Below are 21,545 nucleotides of genomic sequence, written 5' to 3'. Positions count from 1 at the left end.
AAATGTTCTTGTAGTCATTTACAAATTTTTCTTTTTTTCTTACCAGTGGAATTTTTTTTTAAAAAAGATATTGAATATGTCCTGGAATTTTTTATGCAAATAAAATTTCCCTGGAATTTCAATATATAAAACAAACAATAATGATAATAAAGCCAGTAAGGTCGTGTTTTCATTTGTGTGTGTGTGAGAGAGAAAGAAAATTTGTTTCCTCTGCACTTTGTGGTACTTTGAGGCACCTCTATAGATCCTTAGAGTTCCATGTACATAGACTGAAATTTCCCTATCACATACTTAGCTTTTATAGGAATCCAAAATCTTTTAAAGTGTGCCCTGCAATTGATACATTCTATTTGTGATGCTTCCTTCAAAAATAAGTTTATAAGAGACTTCCTGGTGGCTCAGATGGTAAAAGAATCCACCTGCAGTGCAGGAGACCCCAGTTCAATCCCTGGGTTGGGAAGATCCCCTGGAGGAGTGCATGGCAACCCACTCCACTATTCTTGCCTGTAGAATTGCATGAACAGAGGAGCCTTCTGGGCTACAGTCCATGGGGTTGCAAAGAGTTAAACACAAGAGAGTGACTAACACTTTGACCTCCAGCAGTTCAGTGGTTAAGATTCCATGCTTCCACTGCCAGAGGAGTAGTTCAATCTCCGGTCAAGTAACTAAGATTCCACATGCCACACAGCATGGAAAAAAAAAAAGTTTATTGTTTTCTGAATGTAGTCCATAGGGTGGCAAAGAGTTGGAAACAACTGAAGCAACTTAGCATGCACACACGCACCATATGCATAGGTGGTGTTAGTGGTGAAAAACCCACGTGCCAAGGTGGGAGACATAAGAGATGCAAGTTTGATCCCTGGGTCAGGAAGATCCCCTGGAGGAGGGCATGGCAACTCACTCCAGTATCCTTGCCTGGAGAATCGCATGGACAGAGGAGCCTGGTGGTCTATAGTCTATAGGATCACATAGAGTCAGACATGACTGAAGTGACTTAGCACACACATACACACACACACACACACATACACACACACACACTATATGCATAACACCAAGATACAGAGAAGCCAGAAGAGGTAAATTAACTTTCTGATCATAATAATTTACTTTACAAAAGCAGAGAGTTAAACTTTCACTTTGAAATTACTTAAGAATTGGAGAATTCAAAACGAGGTTTGTAGGAATTGTTTAGAAAAATTCTTGGTAAATCAATATTTATTAAACACTATGGTCCTTGCACTTTACATGCTCTAACTTAATTTATTATCAAAATAATCCTATGATGAGGATTTGGTATTCCTATTTAAAGAAGTGAAAACTGAAGTTCAAAGTTTAAGTCTATAAAATAAGTAGGGAATAGACATAGGAGTTTGATATTCAAGAGAGCAATCCTAGCTGGGACATAGATCCAGAAACCATCAGTATTTAGTGGGCTCCCCTGGTGGCAAAGTGGTAAAGAATCCTCCTGCCAATTCAGGAGATGTAAGAGAAGTGTGTTTGATCCCTGGACTGGAAATGGCAACTCACCCTAGTATTCTTGTCTGGAAAATTCCATGGAATGAGGAACCCGATGGGTTACAGTCCATGAAGTTGCAAAGAGTTGGGCACAACTGATCACACACCATCTGTGTTCAAGTGGTAGCTTAATTCATAAATGGTGCTGTGATCATTCAAGGATTTTTTTCAAAATCTACTCTTCAAATTTAATTCTTATTTGTCAGTTGATGTGGAAGCATAGAATAAGAAGATTCAGTCCAATGTAAATTTGCTAGATAGGTCGATTTCTTGTTTTCACCATAAAACTAAAGCTGTAGAAACAAGATATATCTTCAATGTCAGTTCTCTGATTTATCCTCCCTGGGACCTCTTTGAACCTCACATAATTTTTCATTAACATTCCTTCTATCAACACACATACAGAAATACAGAGGCGATTCTACTTTTAAAGGAAGAGAGACAGGATCAAATGGATACTTCTCAGAGAGAGATGTGTGGACATAGAATCCATCTATATCTTAAAACGGATATGAAAAAAAAAAAGCCACTCACTCCCTCCTTGGAAATATTAAGAATTGGGTGAAACACTGGGCCAACTTATACCTTCTTTTATGCAATTCCCATCACTGCTATCACTGAGCTCCATTTTCTGTGAATTATTCACTAAGAATAGGTAAGCCTCCAAGATGGCCTTTGGGTAGCAATGTTTTTGGTATTTGAGATCTGGCTTCTGAGCAATGTGGTTATAGCACTTCTAACCAGAGTCTATGAGTACCAAGAATTTCTGGATTAGGGAATGAGACATGGCACTTAGATCGCTTATCAGTGGACTTCCCTGTGCTCAGTTATGTGGAAAACACAGTTTTAATGTTATATTTGATTATGGATCTATCCATCAACTTGTGCAACCACCCCATCTCAATTTACAAAATATTAAAATAGTTTATGTGTAGCCAAACAACCAGAAAATGCTAGGCAACAGGAAAAACTCAGTTACTGAGAGCATCTCAAAGGCAAAGATTGTGTCATATTTTTAGCCATGTCCCCAGACCCTGGCACAGTAAACAGCAGATTTAGAGTTTAGTAAATAGTTTTTGAGTGAGTGAACACTCTTCCCTGTGCTAGGTGTGGTTTGTAACACAGAAACAATTCATGATCATGCCCTCAGTGTGGTAGAGAAATAACACGAACATCATCATATCACCTGGGAAAATTTTTCTGATAGTTCCTCCTCCTCCCTCACCCTTCATATCTGAGAAGAGTTAAACCCATCCTCCCATGACCACAGGAAAGATACGTGTTCTTACTATAACATGATATTACCACATTTTAATTTCTCATCTTTTCCATGACTAGGCTGACACAGCCTCAGGACACTTATGTATATACAAAGTATCTAGTACAATGCCTGAAATATGGTAATCAATCAATAAATTTTAGTGAAATGAATGAAGACAAAATATAGAGGAGGACATGAATTATATGATAAATTGTGTGGTATATTTTATGGATTGGAAGGAAGCCAAGGGCAAGCAGAGCACTCAGTATGTGCTGGAGGAAGGTTTTCGGCATAGAAGATGCAATTGAACTAGGCCATGAAAGATAACTATAAAATTAATTAATTGCTTATTAATTAATTTTACAGTGGAATGACTTGGCAAAAACCATCTTAGTGTTAGCTGCTCAGTCATGTCTGACTCTTTGAGACCCTATGTACTGTAGCCCATCAGGCTCCTCTGTTCAAGGGATTCTCCAGGCAAGAATACTGGAGCTGGTTGCCATTTCCTACTCCAGGGGGTCTTTCCAACTCAGGGATCAAAACCCCCTCTCCTGCAGCTCCTGCTTTGCAGGTAGATTCTTTACCGCTAAGCCACCCAGGAAGCCCAATGAAGACCCTATCCTCCAAATACCTGGAATATGTGTTCTAATCACTGATTGCTGCTTCTGATCACTGAAGTGCAGACAAAGAAAGAGGTGGTGGCCACTTTTGTTGCATTTCCTCCCATTGTTGCAAACACCACCCTCCTCCCCCTCCTCAAATGATTGTCAGGAAATTTAAAGGGCCAGCACCCTTTCCTTCCCTTCAGTTCTTACTTTTTCCGCTTTGAGTAGCCATAATTAAAGACAAGGACATTCAAAAGCAATTTCATATACAGAGGATGTTAGAAAGTCACTGTGCATTTCAAGGAAAAGACACAGGGTCAGAAAGGACATGAGAAGACCTTAAGTTTATTCCTTAGGCTGGTTCTTGGCACAGAGTCAGACTACAGCAATCAGAAAACAAAAACGAAAAACAGGAAACCTTAGAGAAGGAGGAGAATCTCATTTCCAGAGTTAGCACATTATTAAATTCAAATTTTGTTTTCAACAGTAAAATTACAGTACACAGAAAGAAATAGGAGAGCTTGGCCCATTCAAAGAAAAAGTTAAACCAACAGAAACTGTCCCTGAGAAAGACCTGAAGTTGGATTCACTAGTTAAAAATCAGTTACATTTCTATAACATTAACAATGAACAATTCTAAAAGTAAATTAAGAAAACTTCCGGGGTCCAGCCTCGGCAGGATCCAGGGGGTACCCTCAGGATGAACGGCGTCAGCGAGAGAGAAGACACGTGAGACCAGCCTTGACAGGGCCAAGTCTGCGAGGGAGAGAGAGAGAAGACAGTGACCAGACGGGGGTGCAGCAGGGTCTGGCAATGCTTTATTTTTTACCATAGCTTTTATACCCTAAGTTAGTACATCTCTAAGGGGAAGATAGTTTAACATTACATCAGCTTGTTCTTCATGAAAACAGGGTGTTTTCTGCATACTTCTTTGTTTATGAGGGTCTTGTACATTATCTTCTGGCCTTGGGGCCTGTTAATATTTTATACAAGTCAGGTGAATGTAAACCTATTTTCTGTTTCTATGGTGATCTTAACTGCAAGGTAGCAGTCTCATAGGGCAACAGTACAGAGTAGAAGTATAAACTTGTTAACACAAAACTTAATCCTTCTGCAGAAGTTGTCAGTTGCGTTTATCTAAGAGTTTCACCCCATACAGACTCTGCGGCTTCAGTGAGGCAGCTTCTGCCTAGCACTCCTGGCTCACAATTTACAACCATCTCATTGTTACCACACTAGGGCTAAGCTCTTATTTTTCTAGATCTTTAACTATATTAACAATGGTTTCCATAACACAACCTTAGCACATTGAGAGTAAAAACACAGTAAGCAAAACACAGCAAGCAAACATCAACCCAATAACCACCTTTAGAATAACTTTTCTCATGTTTTCTAATAGGATTCCTTCACCCCTCAAAAAGGCTCTATGTCTATTAGGGCCTTTATATGATCAGGTTCTTTATGCTGTTTTGTGATTAGGGTATTACGAGCAGTCATGCATATTAGTACCAAGGGCATAAACGCATTTGCCAAACAAACTAAAATACCAGCAAAAGAGTTTAAATTAAAACACTCCTTTCACCCTGGATAATCTCATAAAATACCACCACCCGGGAAACTTATTGATTAAAGTTCTAAATTGATTCTTATTTGGAAAGAGATCGGGGAAGGCCTTCTGCCTGTGTCACAGAAATTAAGGAGTAGTCTATTGAAGCAAGCATCAGAAAGACAGATATCATCTTTAAGGTGAGTGCCAGGAGCAGCTTTTCGGAATCCCTAAAAACCTGATCCGCCTTGCCTGTCAGGTTTTCTCCTCATGACCTTGTCATGGGTGGGATCTCGTGAGCTGGCCTTTTCGAAACCCCTGAAAACCTGATCCGCCTTGCCTGTCAGGTTTTCTCCTCATGACCTTGTCATGGGTGGGATCTCGTGAGCTGGCCTTTTCGAAACCCCTGAAAACCTGATCCGCCTTGCCTGTCAGGTTTTCTCCTCATGACCTTGTCATGGGTGGGATCTCGTGAGCTGGCCTTTTCGAAACCCCTGAAAACCTGATCCGCCTTGCCTGTCAGGTTTTCTCCTCATGACCTTGTCATGGGTGGGATCTCGTGAGCTGGCCTTTTCGAAACCCCTGAAAACCTGATCCGCCTTGCCTGTCAGGTTTTCTCCCTCATGACCTTGTCATGGGTGGGATCTCGTGTGCCGGCTCCCGGCAGAAAACAATTCCATTTCAATAGCTCCAAGAAGAACAAAATACTTAAGAATTAACCAAGGAAGTGGAAGTTTTGTACTATGATAACTATAAAAGACGTAAATAAATGGAAAGACATCCCATAGTCATAGATTGGAAGTTGTCAATACTATACCATTTGAAGTGATCTACCAATTTAATGGAATCACTGTCAAAAGTTCGATGATGTTTCTTGCAGAAATAGAAAAGCCCATTCTAATATCAAGGAATCTGAAAAGCCAAAAAAAAAAAAAATCCTAAAAATGAAGAACAAAGTTGGGGAATTGATACTTCCTGATTTCAAATTTTATTACAAAGCTACTATAATCAAAGCAGTGTGATACTGGCCTAAAGATTGACATATGGGCTAATGGAATAGAATAGAGAGCTCCTAAATGAACTCTTGCATATTGCCAAGACCATTCAGTGGATAAAATACAATCTTCTCAACAAATGGTGCTTGGAAAACTGGATGCATGCATGCTCAGTCACTTCAGTCATGTCCAACTCTTTGTGACCCTATGGTTGGTAACCTGCCAGGCTCCTCTGTCCATGGGATTCTCCAGACAAGAATCCTGGAGTGGGTTGCTGGGCTCTCCTCCAGAGGATCTTCCCTGACCTGAGACTGAACCTGGATCTCCTGCATCTTCTGCATCACAGGTGGATTCTTTACTTCTGAGCCACTGGGGAAGCCCTGGAAAACCTGATATCCACATGCAAAAGAGTGAAACTGATGTCTTTTTTTAACACCACATGCAAAACTTAACTCAAATGTAAGACCTAAAACTTGAAACTTTTAGAAAAACTTCACAATGTTGGACTTGGCAGTGATATCTTGAATATAATATCAAAGGCACAGGTAACAAAAGGGAAAATAGACAAATTTGATTCCAGGAAAATAAAAAAATCCTGTGCACTAGAAGACATTATCAACAGAGTAAAAAAGTGGCTCACGGGACTTCCCTGGTGGTAGAGTGGTTAAGAATCCCCCTGCCAATGCAGGGAACATGGGTTGGATCCCCGGCTCAGGAAGATTCTACATGCCACAGAGCAACTAATCCTGTGGGCCATAGTACTGATCCCCAGTGCTGCAGTTATTGAAGCCCACCGCCTAGAGCCTGTGCTCTGCAACAAGAAAAGCCACAGCAATGAGAAGCCTGAGCACTGCAACAAAGAGTTGCCCCTGCTCATCACCAGAGAAAGCCCACATCCAGCAACAACGACCCAACACAGCCAAAAATACATACATACATACATAAAAATTTAAGAAGTGACCCACAGAATGGGAGAAAATATTTGCAAGTAATATTTCTGATAAGGAACTAATACCAGAATATATAGAGAGCTCCTAAAAACAATAACAAAAAAACTATTTGATTCAAAAATGGGCAAATGTCTTGTATCAAAGAAGATACATAAATGGTCAATAAACACATCAAAGGATGTTCAGTGTTGCTAATTATTAGTGATAATGCAAATCAAGATCATAATGGGATGCATCTCACATACATTAAGATGGAGGCTACAAAAAAATAACTTGTTAGTGAGGATGTGGAAAAATTGGAAACCTTGTACAATGTTGGTGGGAAGGTAAAGCAGTACAATTGCTGTGGAAAATAGCAGAACAATTCCCCAAAAAATTAAAAATAGAATTAACCAGGTGGCATCAGTGGTAAAGAACCCACCTCCCAATGCAGGAAACTCAAGAGATGTGGATTCAATCCCTAGTTCGGGAAGATCCCCTGGAGTAGGAAGTGGCAACCCACTCCAGTATTCTTGCTGGAGAATCCCACAGACAGAGAAGTCTGTTGGGATGTAGTCCCTAGAGTTGCAAAGAGTCGGACACATCTGAAGCGACTGACCATGCACACACCAGCAATTCTACTTCTGGTTATACACCCAAACCAATTGACAGCAGGGTCTCAAAGAGATACATGTATACCCATATTGAAAGGACTGATGCTGAAGCTGAAGCTCCAATCCTTTGGCCACCTGATACAAAGAGACAACTTATTGGAAAAGACCCTGATGCCAGCAAAGATCAAAGGCAAAGGGAGAAGATGGTGGCAAATGATAAGATGGTTAGATAGCATCACCAATTCAATGGACATGAATTTGAGCAAAGTCCGTGAGATAGTGAAGGACAGAGAAACCTGGCGAGATACAGTTCTTGGGATCACAAAGTGTTGGACATGACGTAACAGCTAAACAACAATAAATGTTCATAGCAACATTTTTCATCTATTGCTAAAATGTAGAGGCAATCCAAATGTCCATCAAAGGACGAATGTATAAGCAAAATATAAATAACACATTTTGCTTTATCCAACAGAATACCATTGTGTTAGAAAGGAAGAAAATTCTGAGATTTCCTACAACATGGGTAAACCTTGAGGACATTGGGCTAAGTGAACTAAGCTGGTCACATACGCACAAAAACAAACACTGCATGATTTTACTTAAACAAGGTACTTACAGTAGTAAAAGTTATGGAGGCAGAAAGTAGAATGATGGTTACCAGGAGGCAGGGGAGTGGAGAATGGAGAACTACTATTTAATGGGTAGAGTTTCAGCTTTGTAAGATAACATTTCTAGAGATGGATGGTGGTGATGGTTGCACAACAATGTGAATGCCACTGAAGCATGCACTTAGAAATAATTAAAGATAGTTAATTCTGTGTTATGTCTATTTTACGACAATAAAAAAATTAGAAAAAAAAATCTAGTGTAGCTCCAGCTATTTTATGTACAGCAATAAAATAGCAGATGTATTGCTGAATCATTTTGTAGCTTTTCAGTTCAGTTCAGTTCAGTCACTCAGTCGTGTCCGACTCTTTGCGACCCCATGAACGCCAGGCACGCCAGGCCTCCCTGTCCATCACCAACTCCTGGAGTTTACCCAAACTCATCTCCAGCAAGTTGGTGATGCCATCCAGCCACCTCATTCTCTGTAGTCCCCTTCTCCTCCTGCCCCCAATCCCTTCCAGCATCAGGGTCTTTTCCAATGAGTCAACTCATTGGAACATCAGGTGGCCAAAGTATTGGAGTTTCAGCTTCAACATCAGTTCTTCCAATGAACACCCAGGACTTATCTCCTTTAGGATGGACTGATTGGATCTCCTTGCAGTCAAAGGGACTCTCAAGAGTCTTCTCCAAAGCCACAGTTCAAAAGCATCAATTCTTCAGCACTCAGCTTTCTTCACAGTCCAACTCTCACATCCATACATGACTACTGGAAAAACCATAGCCTGGACTAGACGGACCTCTGTAGCTTTTAGTACATATTTAAATGTATCAGTATCCTTCACCAATGGAGAATGTAACATCTCAAAATTAAAATCTATTTTAAAAGTGTTTAATATCTAAACAGTCTCAAGAAAGAAAGTTAATGTAGAAAATGAGATACTGGAAAAGCATGGAAAAATGAGATCATGGAGAAATAAGTATTTAAACTGTCATGAAATAAAATATGTAGCTCTTCTATAACAGAATACTGTATTCTAGTTCCTTTGTTGGGATTAACAATTAAGAACATTTTAATTAAAATTTTTTTTTTACTGGAGGGAATGATAATTTTTAAAAAACATTTGTTTGTTTCTGGCTGCACTGGGTCTTTGTCGCTGTGCTCCATCTTTCTGTAGTTGCAGCTCGTGGAGTCTCCTCTTTGTTTTGCTGTGTGGGCTTCTCATCACAGTGGGTTTTCCTGTGGAGCATGGGCTCTAGACCACAGGCTTCAGCAGTTCAGCAAACAGGCTCAGTTGCTTCTTGGCATGTGGCGTTTTCCTGGACCAAGGATCAAACCTATGTCCCCTGCATTGGCAGGCAAAATTCTTATCCACTGTACCACCATGGTGTTTTTTAAAAAAAAAAAATAATCAAACAAAGATGCCAAAGCCAGTAGTGATAGTGGCAGGGCTAGAAGAGAACTTTCTTGGTTGAGAAGGTAAATGAAACACTGAGCAAAGATGAAAGAAGTCTGAGAATCCCTGTGCTGTCTGATGACCACAGTGAAAGGCCTGTCATATGAGCAGGTCAGGACAGGGCAATGTGTTAAAACTCTGTCTTAAATACAGTTTGATTCCACTAATATGGGGTACCTAGAATAGTCAAATTGATAGAGCTGGAGATTAATTGGTAGATGCCAGGGACCCAGCGGGTGGGGGAGGTGTGGAGTTATTGTTTAATGAGGACAGAGTTTCATGTTAGGAAAGTGAGGAAAATTTCAGAAGATGGATAATGGTGAGAACTGCACAGCAATGTGAATGTACCTAATGCCGCTGAACTGTACAGTTAAATATGATTAAAATAGTATGTCTTATGTGACTTTCACCACAATAAATTTTTTTTTAATTTAAAAAATCTTTGTCTTTACTTGTTAGAGAGATTAGTATCAGTGATGAGGGAAACTGTCAGTTAAAACAAAATAAACATTTTATTCCTCTTGTCATTCATCCATAAAACATTTATTGAGCACCTACAATATACCAGGCACTACAATATACTGGGCACTGTTTCTCAAGGATTCAGAAGTGAATCATAAATATTTTCTTTACTTGATGTACTCATGAAAGAGCTCAGGGGACAGCTGGAGGAGGACTCGATGCAATACTGTGAGAAAAGTTCCAGAATATACTTCTATTAAGGTATAATCGTATCAGCCAGCTTGGAACCAGTTTCACATAGGACGTGATTTTGTTGGATCTATAGACCTGGGAGATGCTGTGCATGAGGCCAATATCACATGATACATAGGATTTTCTTTTAATAATTTTTTTTTCCACACCAAATGTCATATGGGATCTAATTCCCTGTTCAGGAATCAAACCTGCACCCCCCGCATTGGAAACACAGAACCTTAACCTCTGGACCACCAGGGAAGTCCTGGAACTGGTTTTCAAAGTCCAAATTTAGGTAGAGCTATTTACAAAGGCATATCAGTTATGAAGGTTTAAACTGCAAGGAACAAAAACTAGGACACAATGTTTTTTAAATAATAATGGAATTCATCAATTCTCCTTATAAAGATTCCAGAAACAAAGTGGTCTTGAGTTCTTCCTCTTTTTCCTCTCTCCCATTCTCAGTTTTGGCCTCATTTTTGAGTTTGGTAACACAATGGATACAACAGTTCTAAATATCGTGTGTGTGTATGTGTGTGTATGTGTGTGTGTGTGTGTTGTGGTAAGTCGCATGAGTTATGTCCAGCTCTTTGCGACCCTATAGACTGCAGCCTGCCAGGCTCCTCTGTTCATGGGATTCTCCAGGCCAGATTACTGGAGTGGGTTGCCATGCCTTTCTTCAGGGTATCTTCCTGACCCAGGGATCAAAGCTGTGTCTCTTGCATCTCCTGAATTGGCAGGCAAGTTCTTTACCACTAACATCACCTGTAAAGCCGGTAATTATCATACAAGAGAGCAAAAGTTGCCAAGGAGGGGACAGTCCCTCTGGTTCTCTCTTAAGGGTGAGGGAATTTTATAAAAGGCAGAAGTTTGGCTTTCTCTTTTGCCTCATGGGCCACAGGATTGATTTCTGAATCAATCAACGGCAGAATACTTGGAATAAAACTGGTTAGACTAAGGGGAGACCTCGATTATGCTACCCTACCAGCAAACATGCGCAGACTTGTATGCCTGCCATGTTTTAGGCTGAGTACATACAAATCCAGAACCAGTAAAGCAAGATCAAGTCACTTGCTCTTTACTTGAGCATCACCTCTGAGTGTGCTTTCAACTGCTAAGGCCCTTATACTCAGTCCAGGTCTCAGTTCCCTAAAACTGACTCTAAGGTTTTTTCTTTCCTTGTTTTGCCTCCCAGATATTTTAACTATTTCCCCTATATTGTATTATAAATAACTTTTTTATAAGTTTCCGTCAAAATTAATTCTTTATACCACTTGAGATTTAAATTTGTGGTGCCAAAACATCTGCTTTTTTTTTTTTAATTTCCCCACAAATAGGTGGTTTGAATGCAGATTTCTTTGACTTGAAGGAATATTTTGACCCAGGCAGATGATAGTATAAATATTGTTCTTCACTTTAATTTTCCAGCCTTCTTTAAAACAACTGGAGTTTAAAGCTGTCATGTAAATCTACAACCTCAGAATCCAATCCTTCCCAGTAAAGGCCTTACCTGCAAAATTCACTTCCATTACTTGGGTTACAGAAGATGATTTTAGAAGTAATGGCCCAGATATTTAAATTACTTCCTGCCTTCGTCTTTCTTTTAGAATGAAGATATCAAAATACCATATTTCTATCTAAAACTTCTGTTCACAACTTCAATATCAATATTTCTTGATATTAATTATCAAGATTAAAATTTTAATTAATCTTATTTTCACATCAAGATATTTTGATATTTATTATCAGATTAATATTTTAATTACTTTTTTTAATATCAAGATTTCTTTGTTATCCTAAAAGATGAATTTTAGCATTAGCTTCCCCTCATTTTTAGAGCTTAAATTATAAAACACCATCAATGATAATTGCTAGTTTTCTTCCCACTCTGCAATTACTCTTAATTAACAGCAATGATACCTTACGCCTCACTCCAATCAACTGTAGACATTTCAGTTACATTAAGTAGTATCAATTCATCAGCCCTGCAAGGAAGGGAGGGACGCATATTCTTATAATTAAGAGAGTACTCTGTCACTGTGACTTGTCCAAATAAAAAGCAGCTGAGGTAGAGAAAACAAGGATGTCCCTGTATCAGGTAGGAAAATATCTCAGTCAGGTGTTCATTAGACATTTGTTGGGTTATTCCTTCAGAGTTGACTCGGCATTCATAGTTCAAAATGCTGATCCCTATTGAAAACTGTCTCCATTCCACAATATTTATCAGGTGACTCTGAGGTTACCAATCTGTTTATTGGAAGCTATAATCATTGACTTAAATTCAACTTAACATGTTAATTTTCTGTGTCTTTATTTGAAAGTAAATAAAATGAGTCAACACTGGTGCCTAGAATCTTTAGTCTTGCTGCTCCCCATTGGCCATTTCAGAAGAGTCACATGATGAAGATGTCTTTTAAATTAAGATTCTGGTAGCAGTGTGTTGCTTAAGTTTCTTTGGCTTTTGGTTGTGAGTACCTCTTCTCTGCAAGCCTTCCATCATGATTGAGCCCTTCTTGGGAACCTGGAAACTGGTCTCCATTGAAAACTTTGATGAATATATGAAAGAGCTGGGTGAGAAATAGCTTTACAAGACTTGGAAACTGGCAATTCTTTTTGTGATGTGGTTGGGTTTGCACTTTACAATGAATTTTCCTACAATTCTCTTGTTCATTTGGGATCCTAGGGTATATTCATGGGGTTAACAAGGTTTATGTATCTACATTTACTCTTTATTACTAGTAATAATTATCTCTTTTTGCAATACTAGGCTCACAGATACTTCCTTATAATTATTATCTATATATTTAGACCATATATTCTTTTTGAAAATACTTCATCCTACCCTCATGATAGAGTTTCTTTTTATCTTGGTAATTTCATTAAACAGCTTTTCCCAGCTCCACATTATATATATATATATATACACATATATACACCTATCTATAATTAAATTTATTAACTAAATTCATTTCAAGGTTTATTTTAAGTTATAACTTCAAAAGAGCAATAGCAACAAGCAAAATTTCTAGTAGGTCAATTTTTAGAGTTCTGATACATGTGGGAGATTTTTGAAACATTATTTTGAAGAGTTTCAAATGTTTTATTGAAATAGAACACATAGAAATAGAATATTTTTACTCATGGAATTTCCCACCATTGGACATCTCTCAGAATTGTAAGTTCTGCATACTTCAGCTCTTATTCAAGTTGAAGTTAATATCATTTACAATAGCTCAGATAACTAATAATAACTATTCTTTACTAATGCTAGAACAGTAATTTTTTAACATTTAATTAAGCAATTTTAAACATATAAGAGAAACCTCCCTTTTAATAAAAAAACTATATATAAAGTTTTTCTGCTTTTATGTAGTCAGAGGCTTCCCATCTGCCCATAATATGAATGTGAAATCAATTTCTATATCAATATTAAGAGATGGGAGTCGGCCTTTCTGCTCAACTATTGCAGGAGGCAAGTTTAACAACGGACAATTCCCAATGTGAATAGCAGTGCAGGCTCTCAGCCAAATTGTCTAATTTGCCTACCTCCTCTTTATTCAGCCAGATCTGAATTGTACCTGCAAATAAGAAAAGCCTGAACTTTATAAGTCATATTCTTTTATTTTTTATTTTTTGCAAGTCATATTCTTTTAGAGTAGGTTAGATACTTTGAAAGGTTTTTTGTTTGTTTGTTTTTTACGGGAAAAAAAGGCATGCTAAAGTTTATGGACAATTAGAAAACCTGTGTTTAAATTTCAGTTCTGCTAATTACCAAGCACATCATCTAGAATAAGCCTCTCTACCCCTCTGGGAGTCAGTATAGTCATCTCTAAAATGAGGGTAATAATACCCCCTGCTGTTGAAATACTGTTGTTGAAACACCTCATGAGGCAAAGCTCAAGCATACGATTGAAAGGCACCATACAAATACAGATTTTAGATGAAGTATAAGAGTCTCAGTGATTTTGGATGAAGCACAATAGTCTCAGAAAGTGAACTTAGCTTTTAAAATGTCAAGTATAATTACTAGACATGTCTTCTGATTGGGAGGTTTGGATCAACCAGCTAATACAGAGAGCACTAAAGAAAATATGGCACACTATCCAAAATGTCAATGGGGAGAGGATGTGTTCTTTTTGAATTGCTTTCCAAAATGATTGCTGGCACTTCTTCCTAAACTTCTTAAGAAGCCATGTTGTTTCCTCTACGCATTGAGTTTTCTTCTCACTCATTCCTACAGGAGTGAGTGTTGCAGTCCAGAACCTTGCAGAATCAGCAAAGCCAAGAATCATTATTAGTGCCGACGGGGATAAGGTTACCATCAGAACTGAAAGTTCTTTCAAGAACTCTGAGATCTCCTTCAAGTTGGGGGAAGAATTTGATGAAACCACCATAGATAACCGGAAAGTGAAGGTAAGAACTAAATCTTCCTGCTTCATAATCAGGAAAAATCTGGAAGGCAATTAGGCATAGTTTGTTCTAATTCACCCAGTCAGTTTGAGTTTATTTTGTTAATTAATAGTGCACATTTCTAAAGTCAATTCTTTTGCAGATGATTTAGGGCCCAAAACCTCAACACGTTTTCACTGCTTCTCTGATCTCTCTTTGTCATTTTTTGTTTGTTTTGCATTTTATTTATTTATTTATTGGCTGTCCTGGGTCTTTGTTGCTACATGGGCTTTTCTCTGGTTGCGGTGAGTGGGGGCTACTCACTAATTGTGGTGGACAGGCTTCTTGTTGCAGTGGCTTCTCTTGTTGTGGAGCACAGACTCTGGGGCTCTAGGGCTTGGGCTTCAGTAGCTGTGGCTCCCCGGGTTCTAGAGCACAGGTTCAATAGTTGTGGTGCATGGGTTTAGCTGTCCAGCGCCAGGTAGGATCTTCCCAGATCAGGGGTTGAACCCTTGTCTCCTGCATTGGCAGGTGGAATCTTTACCACTGAACCATCAGAGAAGCCCTTTCTTTGTCATTTTATAACACAGAATATGGAACAATCATTCACAAATAGTTTAGGTATTGCTTACCTGGGGGAAAAGAGCATCACTTGAATAATCTCTTGAGACTTCCCTGGTTTGATGGTATTAAATTAGGACAAGAACTGATATAAGAATTTTGGAGAAAAGAATTTCAAAATGGAAATTAAAAAATAGATATCTAGTCTTGGGTCATCAGGATGTCGTGAATTGCTATTTCTGACTGATTCCTTTCTACATTTATAGAGCATCATAACACTAGGTGGTGACTCAATGATTCATGTTCAAAAATGGCTTGGTAAAGAGACAACGATCAAAAGAAAAATTGTAGATGGAAAAATGGTAGTGGTGAGTTTTCTCTAAATTTAAAAATTTTTGATGCTACTATTTGACGCATGCCTTTCAAATCGTTCAATTGTCTTACGGCCCGAGTAGGCAGTCTGGGGAAAGAGGGACAGAGCAAATTTAATGTATCATGTACCAACTCTAATAGATCCCTCTTTGCTTTTAGGAATATATCATGAATAATGTTGTCAGCACTGGTGTCTATGAAAAGGTGTGAAGAAATTGTATGCTTCAGTGAAAACTTGTTCACTAACAGGAAACTGGGACTTGAAGAAGATGTGCTTCAGGGCCAGTGATTTAAAAAAAAATTTCTCAACATAAATTTGCTCAATAAAACCAAACTAAGTGCAGTTATTGAGCTGTGTAATCTTGAGAGTTAGGGACAATCTAAATGGGTGACACAAGAAACTACCTGTCTCTGGCATGATTATGAGATCACCAAAGTGCCCTTTATTCTTTGCACACTTGACTTCTGCAATCCTTGATTTTCCTTCAATTGACCCATTTCATTTAGGTTAAGGCTTTCTGTCAAAGGGTGCTCTATTGAAATTCATGTGACTTCAAAGAGGGATATATTATAATCATTGGAATCTGCCTGCAAAGCAGGAGACCTGGGTTCGATCCCTGGGTTGGAAGATCTCCTGGAGAAGGGAACGGCAACCCACTCCAGTATTCTTCCCTGGAGAATCACAGAGACAGAGGAGCCTGGTGGGCTACAATCTATGGGGTTGCAAAGAGTCAGACATGACTGAGCAACTAACATCCATCTTGAACAACATAGGTGTTGACAACCAATATTACTATCTATTTTTGCAGAAGGTTGGCCCTACTTAAAGTCTTGTAGATAGGATAGATAGATGACAGACAGATAGATAATGAATAATAGATAGATGAGAGAGACAGGGAGAAGGGGAGAGAGACAGACACAGAGACAAAAAGGCTATAAAATATAGCCTGAACATTCTACACTGTGCTTGAATTACTATAGAACATTTAAAACAATCATTATCCTACTTTTCCATAAATGCATTTAACATAATCAGGCTAGTGCATCTGTCACCATCACTTACAACTTAGTCTTTGCAGAATTGTATTTGTCTTTTGCAGACATTTTATTAAATGCCAGTCCTGGACTTCTAAACACCTAGTGGGAATATAATTGTTAGAGCTTCATAAAGTCGCTTAATAGTTTCACTGATTACTGTTGCTAGGAAGTACTCTCAGGGATTAGAGCGAAACAGAGTAATTACAGGTAAAATTTTAAAATTGAGTGTGTTTGTGGCAGTGGGAAGAGGAAAAGGAAAAAGAGGAAGAATTCTGTATATCTTATGCTGCAAATTAAACTTAAGCCAGACAGTAGTTAGTCAAAAATAACCCCTGAGGGTAGTGTGTAATTTGTGCCAGTTTGTCATCTAAACTGAATGAGAAGTGAAAAGTGGAAAGAGGCACTATCAGTAATTACACCTGGGCCAAAAGCATAAACTGGGACTGTCCTAGGCAAACTAAGAAGTATGATTACCTTAGTAAGGATGAAATTAAACATATATATTAACATATGTGAAACAGATCACCAGTCCAGGTTTGATGCATGAGGCAGGGTGCTCAGGGCTGGTGCACTGGGATGACTGTAAAGGACGGGATGGGGAGGGAGGTGGGAGGGGGGTTCAGGATGGGGAACACATGTACACCCATGGCTGATTCATGTCAATGTATGGCAAAACCACTACAATATTGTGAAATAATTAGCCTCCAATTAGAATTAATTAATTAATTTTAAAAAAGAGTAATAAAAAAGACTTAGCATGGGGTTGGGACAGTACCTGAATTCTGGTCCAAGGAAAGGAGCTGGGACTGTCATATTAAACCTGAAGACCTCAGCATAAAACTGTGCACTTGTAGCCACACTACTGCCAGATGTGGGCAACGACAGTCATTCCCCCACGCTTGTCTCTGTCCTTCCTAAAGGACTCTAGTATGTACAAAATGTACCTGTACTCATTCTCCAGAAGTCAAAGAGGTTTTCAAGCCCCAAGGTAGCATCCTGTGCACAACGGGGAGCAGAGGCTTGTGCTGCCTTCATCAGAGTATGGTCTCTGCGATGGGGACGCAGATGGCAGCACTTCAGCAACAACTCAGATCACTGGTTGAAGTGTTTTCCACAAGGATTAGTGTATTCTAAAAAGCACTAGGCACTGACTCATTTAAATCTTTGGCTTTACAGAGGCAAATTTTAAAAAGAATAATTTAGTTCTGAATTTTCAAGACTTATGTCTCTTCTCATAATGTCACAGCTCAAGTTATAGACAACCTAAATGAGATAAAAATTCTGATGTGGAGTCTTTAGTAGGTAGAATCTGGCAAGCTACTCCTGAGAAAGTCACTCATTCTGCAAGTGCTTACTCAGTGACCACCATCTGTTCAATGCTCTATTGTTTAGCATTTCGGTCATGTCCGACTCCTTTGCGACCCCAAGGACTGTAGTTCACCAGGCTCCTCCTGTCCGTGTGATTTCCCAGGCAAGAACACCAGAGTGGGTTGCCATTTTCTTCTCCATCAATACTCTACTAGGTGATGGCAAATAGAAATGAGTTAAGGGTAGAGTTCACAACTATTTTTTATTGTTACAAGTAACAGAGGCATCTTCAAACCCTATTGATTTTATTTTTATTCTCAAATTGTTTTAATATTTCTATAAGAAAAAATTCATTAAAGTTTATACTTAGAATTATCAGTCTTTACTAAGGACGTTCCCATGATCAGTCTCTCGGTATATCTGAGTTAACTTCAAAAACTGTCACCATTTATCTAAAAACAAATAAAATAACTTGTCAAGTTGCACTGGATTTATAGAAAAAGGATAATAATGACAATTACTGTTGAGCAATAAAAAGCCATTATTCACTTTCCGAAAGGATTTGAAGTAGAGGAAGTGACAGATTTTATAAACTATAAAATATATATTTTTGAATATTTTTAGACTGAAAACTTAGTGATAAACTATTACATTTTAAATTCACACTGAAGTTTACAGAAAAGAATTAATTATCCAAATATCAAAGATACTAAAAACATGATTAATACTATTACCCATGAATAACTCACCAGATTTCTTTTTTTGCTACCCAATACTATTTAGTAAACCACTGGCAAAGATAATTTATTTTGAACATTTTTGGTGTATTTAATTTTCATATATTTGCACAAAAATGTAATAATCATAAAAGAACATGCTTTGAAAGAAATTAAAAGACAACTGACTATTTCAAAGGTAGTAACAAAAATAGACAGAAATTTAGGATGAAGAAATCAAGACATAACCTAATCCTCAATTTATGTCTATTTTAAACATTTACAGAAAACTATAATCTGTCCACTTTGAAGGTTGGTATCTAGACCTTGAGTCATTTTTTGAAAGGGTCAGGATTGGGAGGGACCGTCTAACAACCAGCCTCATGACAGAACAGGAAGTGCCTGCTACCCTCCGAAATACATTGCAGGAAATGAAATTTGAGAAGGAGACAGAGCAGGACTTAAATCCTGCTTCTGCCATTGACCGTTTTGTGAGCTTGAATGAGCTGTTTACCCACGTTGGTTTTCTCCTTTGCAAAATGAAGATTGCCTACTTCACAAGGTTGTGATGAGGCTAAATGACACATTCATTCTTCAGTGGGCCAGCACAGAGGATCCCTCATGTCTTCTCATTTTTCCCACATCCCCTTCCCAGATAATAAGGCAATTAGAATGCAAAGAATAGGAACCACAGAATTGAAGGCATGTGCACTAAAACAGTGGGCAGACAAAGTAAGATTGGAAGAGTGTTACAGCAGAGGTAGGCGGGGTCTAGGAGCAACTAATCAGTTAGAAATGGGATTTGGAAGAAATCAATTTTGGTTTACTTTGTAAAATAGAGTTCATCTGTCAATACATAAGTTACAAAACAATTTCACAAAGGTTTTCTTTTTTTGGTTCTCAGGACAATCAATACTGTATAGGTGATAAAGCTACAATCCAAATGCCATCCATTTGGTAGGTGGTAAAGCTAGACCAGTATTCCAAGTTCCTTATAACATTCTATCAGAATATAGACTTTAAGTTAGTTAGTCAGACATAATGTCAGGACTTAGTGTGCCCAGATTTGAATACAGAAGAGATAGTTAATTTCCCACTTGAAATCTGGGCTTGCCAATACAGTATTGGCTTGAGAAGCATCTGCAAGCCAGACATGGCTCAGTACCCACCTGTCTCCTTGGTGTCATCAGAGTCTCAGTGGAAGTGGCATGTGCCACTTCCCAGTCAAGAGAATAAAGAGGTAAGTGTGACTTTTTTCATCTCCCCCAACCCCTGGCTGCTTGGAGGAGAGGACACTGAAATCTGAAGGGATCTATAGGCATGGAACAAATGGATTCAAGGCCTCTGAGCCTTTCTCTATGGAGAAAATCTACCCATCGGTCAGGAGCAGCTGCAGTAGACAAGACAGGGAGCAAGAAATAAACTTCTGGGTTAAACTTCTGAAATTCTAGGGTTCATGGAGGCAGCTCACATTACTGAGTCAGTGTGCCCATTTAAGATAACGCATTTTCACCAAGTATCCCCAGTCATGAGCATGTTATAGGCTAGAATTTAACTACAAAACTAGTTTTCCATTGTTTGAAGGAAGGCATGGTTTGACATGAATAAATGAAAGTACAGTTTATACATGAACTGATTCTCTGATCTAACTTTACCTTATCTGAAATACATGTGTGTGTGTGCATGTGTGTGTGTACACATACATATGTGTGTGTAAGCCACATTGTGTGTTCTCAGTCACTCAGTCATGTCTGACTATTCATTGCCCCATGGACTATAGTCTGCCAGGCTGTCCATGGAATTTTCCAGGCAAGAATACTGGAGTGGGGTGCCATTTCCTCCTCCAGGTGATTTTCCTGACCCGGGGATCAAACCCATATCTCTTGTGTCTTCTGCATTGGCAGGTGGATTCTTTACTGCTAATGCCAGCTGGGAAGCCCATAAACCACATTATACCATCTCAATTATTGAAAAATTTTATAAAACGTAATCAAGAAAATAAAGTAGTCAATCTGGATAACACATGGTTAGAAAATCATCTGAATTTTTGTGAGTTTATATTTGTTCCTTATGAAATAAAGCTACACACACACACTCACACATTTACTCACACACTTTTCACTATGCTTCGCAAGTGAATTATTTTGAAGAGACTGCCTTCTCCCATAGACTAAAAGGGAGCAGATGGCTGAGTCCTGAAAAGTTTCCTACAGCTCTTTGTGCTAATGCCTGAAAAATACTACCTATTTTAATGCTGTTGATATCACTTTCTCTCTAAGAAGAAGTGCAAATGGAGTAGAAAAAATTGTGACAAGCTCTTTCTGTGCTGTAATGACTAGAGAAAAACATTGAAATGCAGAAATTCTGTCTTTGGTTACCTCCCCAGTGAATGAGTAACCAGATCTCAGGTGTTCTATTGGGAATAATGATGTGAAATCCTAAACCAGTCTCTGGAAAAGAAGCCATGTATGTCCAAGCCTGGTAAAAACAAAGCTAATTGCATTGTTTGGAGGAAGGACAAGCTACTTCTTCCCTCTGTTTATTGCCATTCAACAAAAGAAAAGCTGTTAACTTCCTTTGGGCAGCATAAGCAACTGTCACCATAGTAACTAAAAAATCAATTACCCACTGGTGGCTGAGAAAGCGCCAAGAAATGATTTTCGTTAAGAAAACAACTTTAATCTCAGCATTTTTAAGATGAGACAAAATCACTTACTTGCAACATGAAAGAGGAAGTTATCAAGCCTGAATTGCCATTGTCACACTCGGTCAAATAGATGTCTGGAGGAGCACCAGATGCCCTAGTGTCTGAGTTCTGAAGATAAATAAGACTATTGGTCTCAGGGTATCTGGTGTGTAAGAAATTATGAAAAGTATCTTCCAACATAGAAATGGCTCACTGACTCTTTAGTGTCATTCATTGTCTCCATCTGC

At 38.6% G+C, this 21,545-nt stretch overlaps 1 protein-coding gene across 1 annotated transcript; it reads left to right on the top strand.

The window, feature by feature from the left end:
• Positions 1-12,669: 12,669 nt before the first annotated feature.
• Positions 12,670-15,892, top strand: FABP9 (fatty acid binding protein 9). The gene is made up of 4 exons (XM_043483734.1): positions 12,670-12,798; positions 14,468-14,640; positions 15,444-15,545; positions 15,709-15,892. Exons 1-4 carry the CDS (start codon positions 12,726-12,728, stop codon positions 15,757-15,759), a joined length of 399 nt encoding a protein of 132 aa, XP_043339669.1. The 5' UTR covers positions 12,670-12,725; the 3' UTR covers positions 15,760-15,892.
• Positions 15,893-21,545: the final 5,653 nt, after the last annotated feature.

Source organism: Cervus canadensis, chromosome 12 (genome assembly GCF_019320065.1).
Source record: "Cervus canadensis isolate Bull #8, Minnesota chromosome 12, ASM1932006v1, whole genome shotgun sequence".
Lineage (NCBI taxonomy): Eukaryota > Metazoa > Chordata > Mammalia > Artiodactyla > Cervidae > Cervus > Cervus canadensis.
This window is presented reverse-complemented; position numbering and strand designations above follow the sequence as displayed.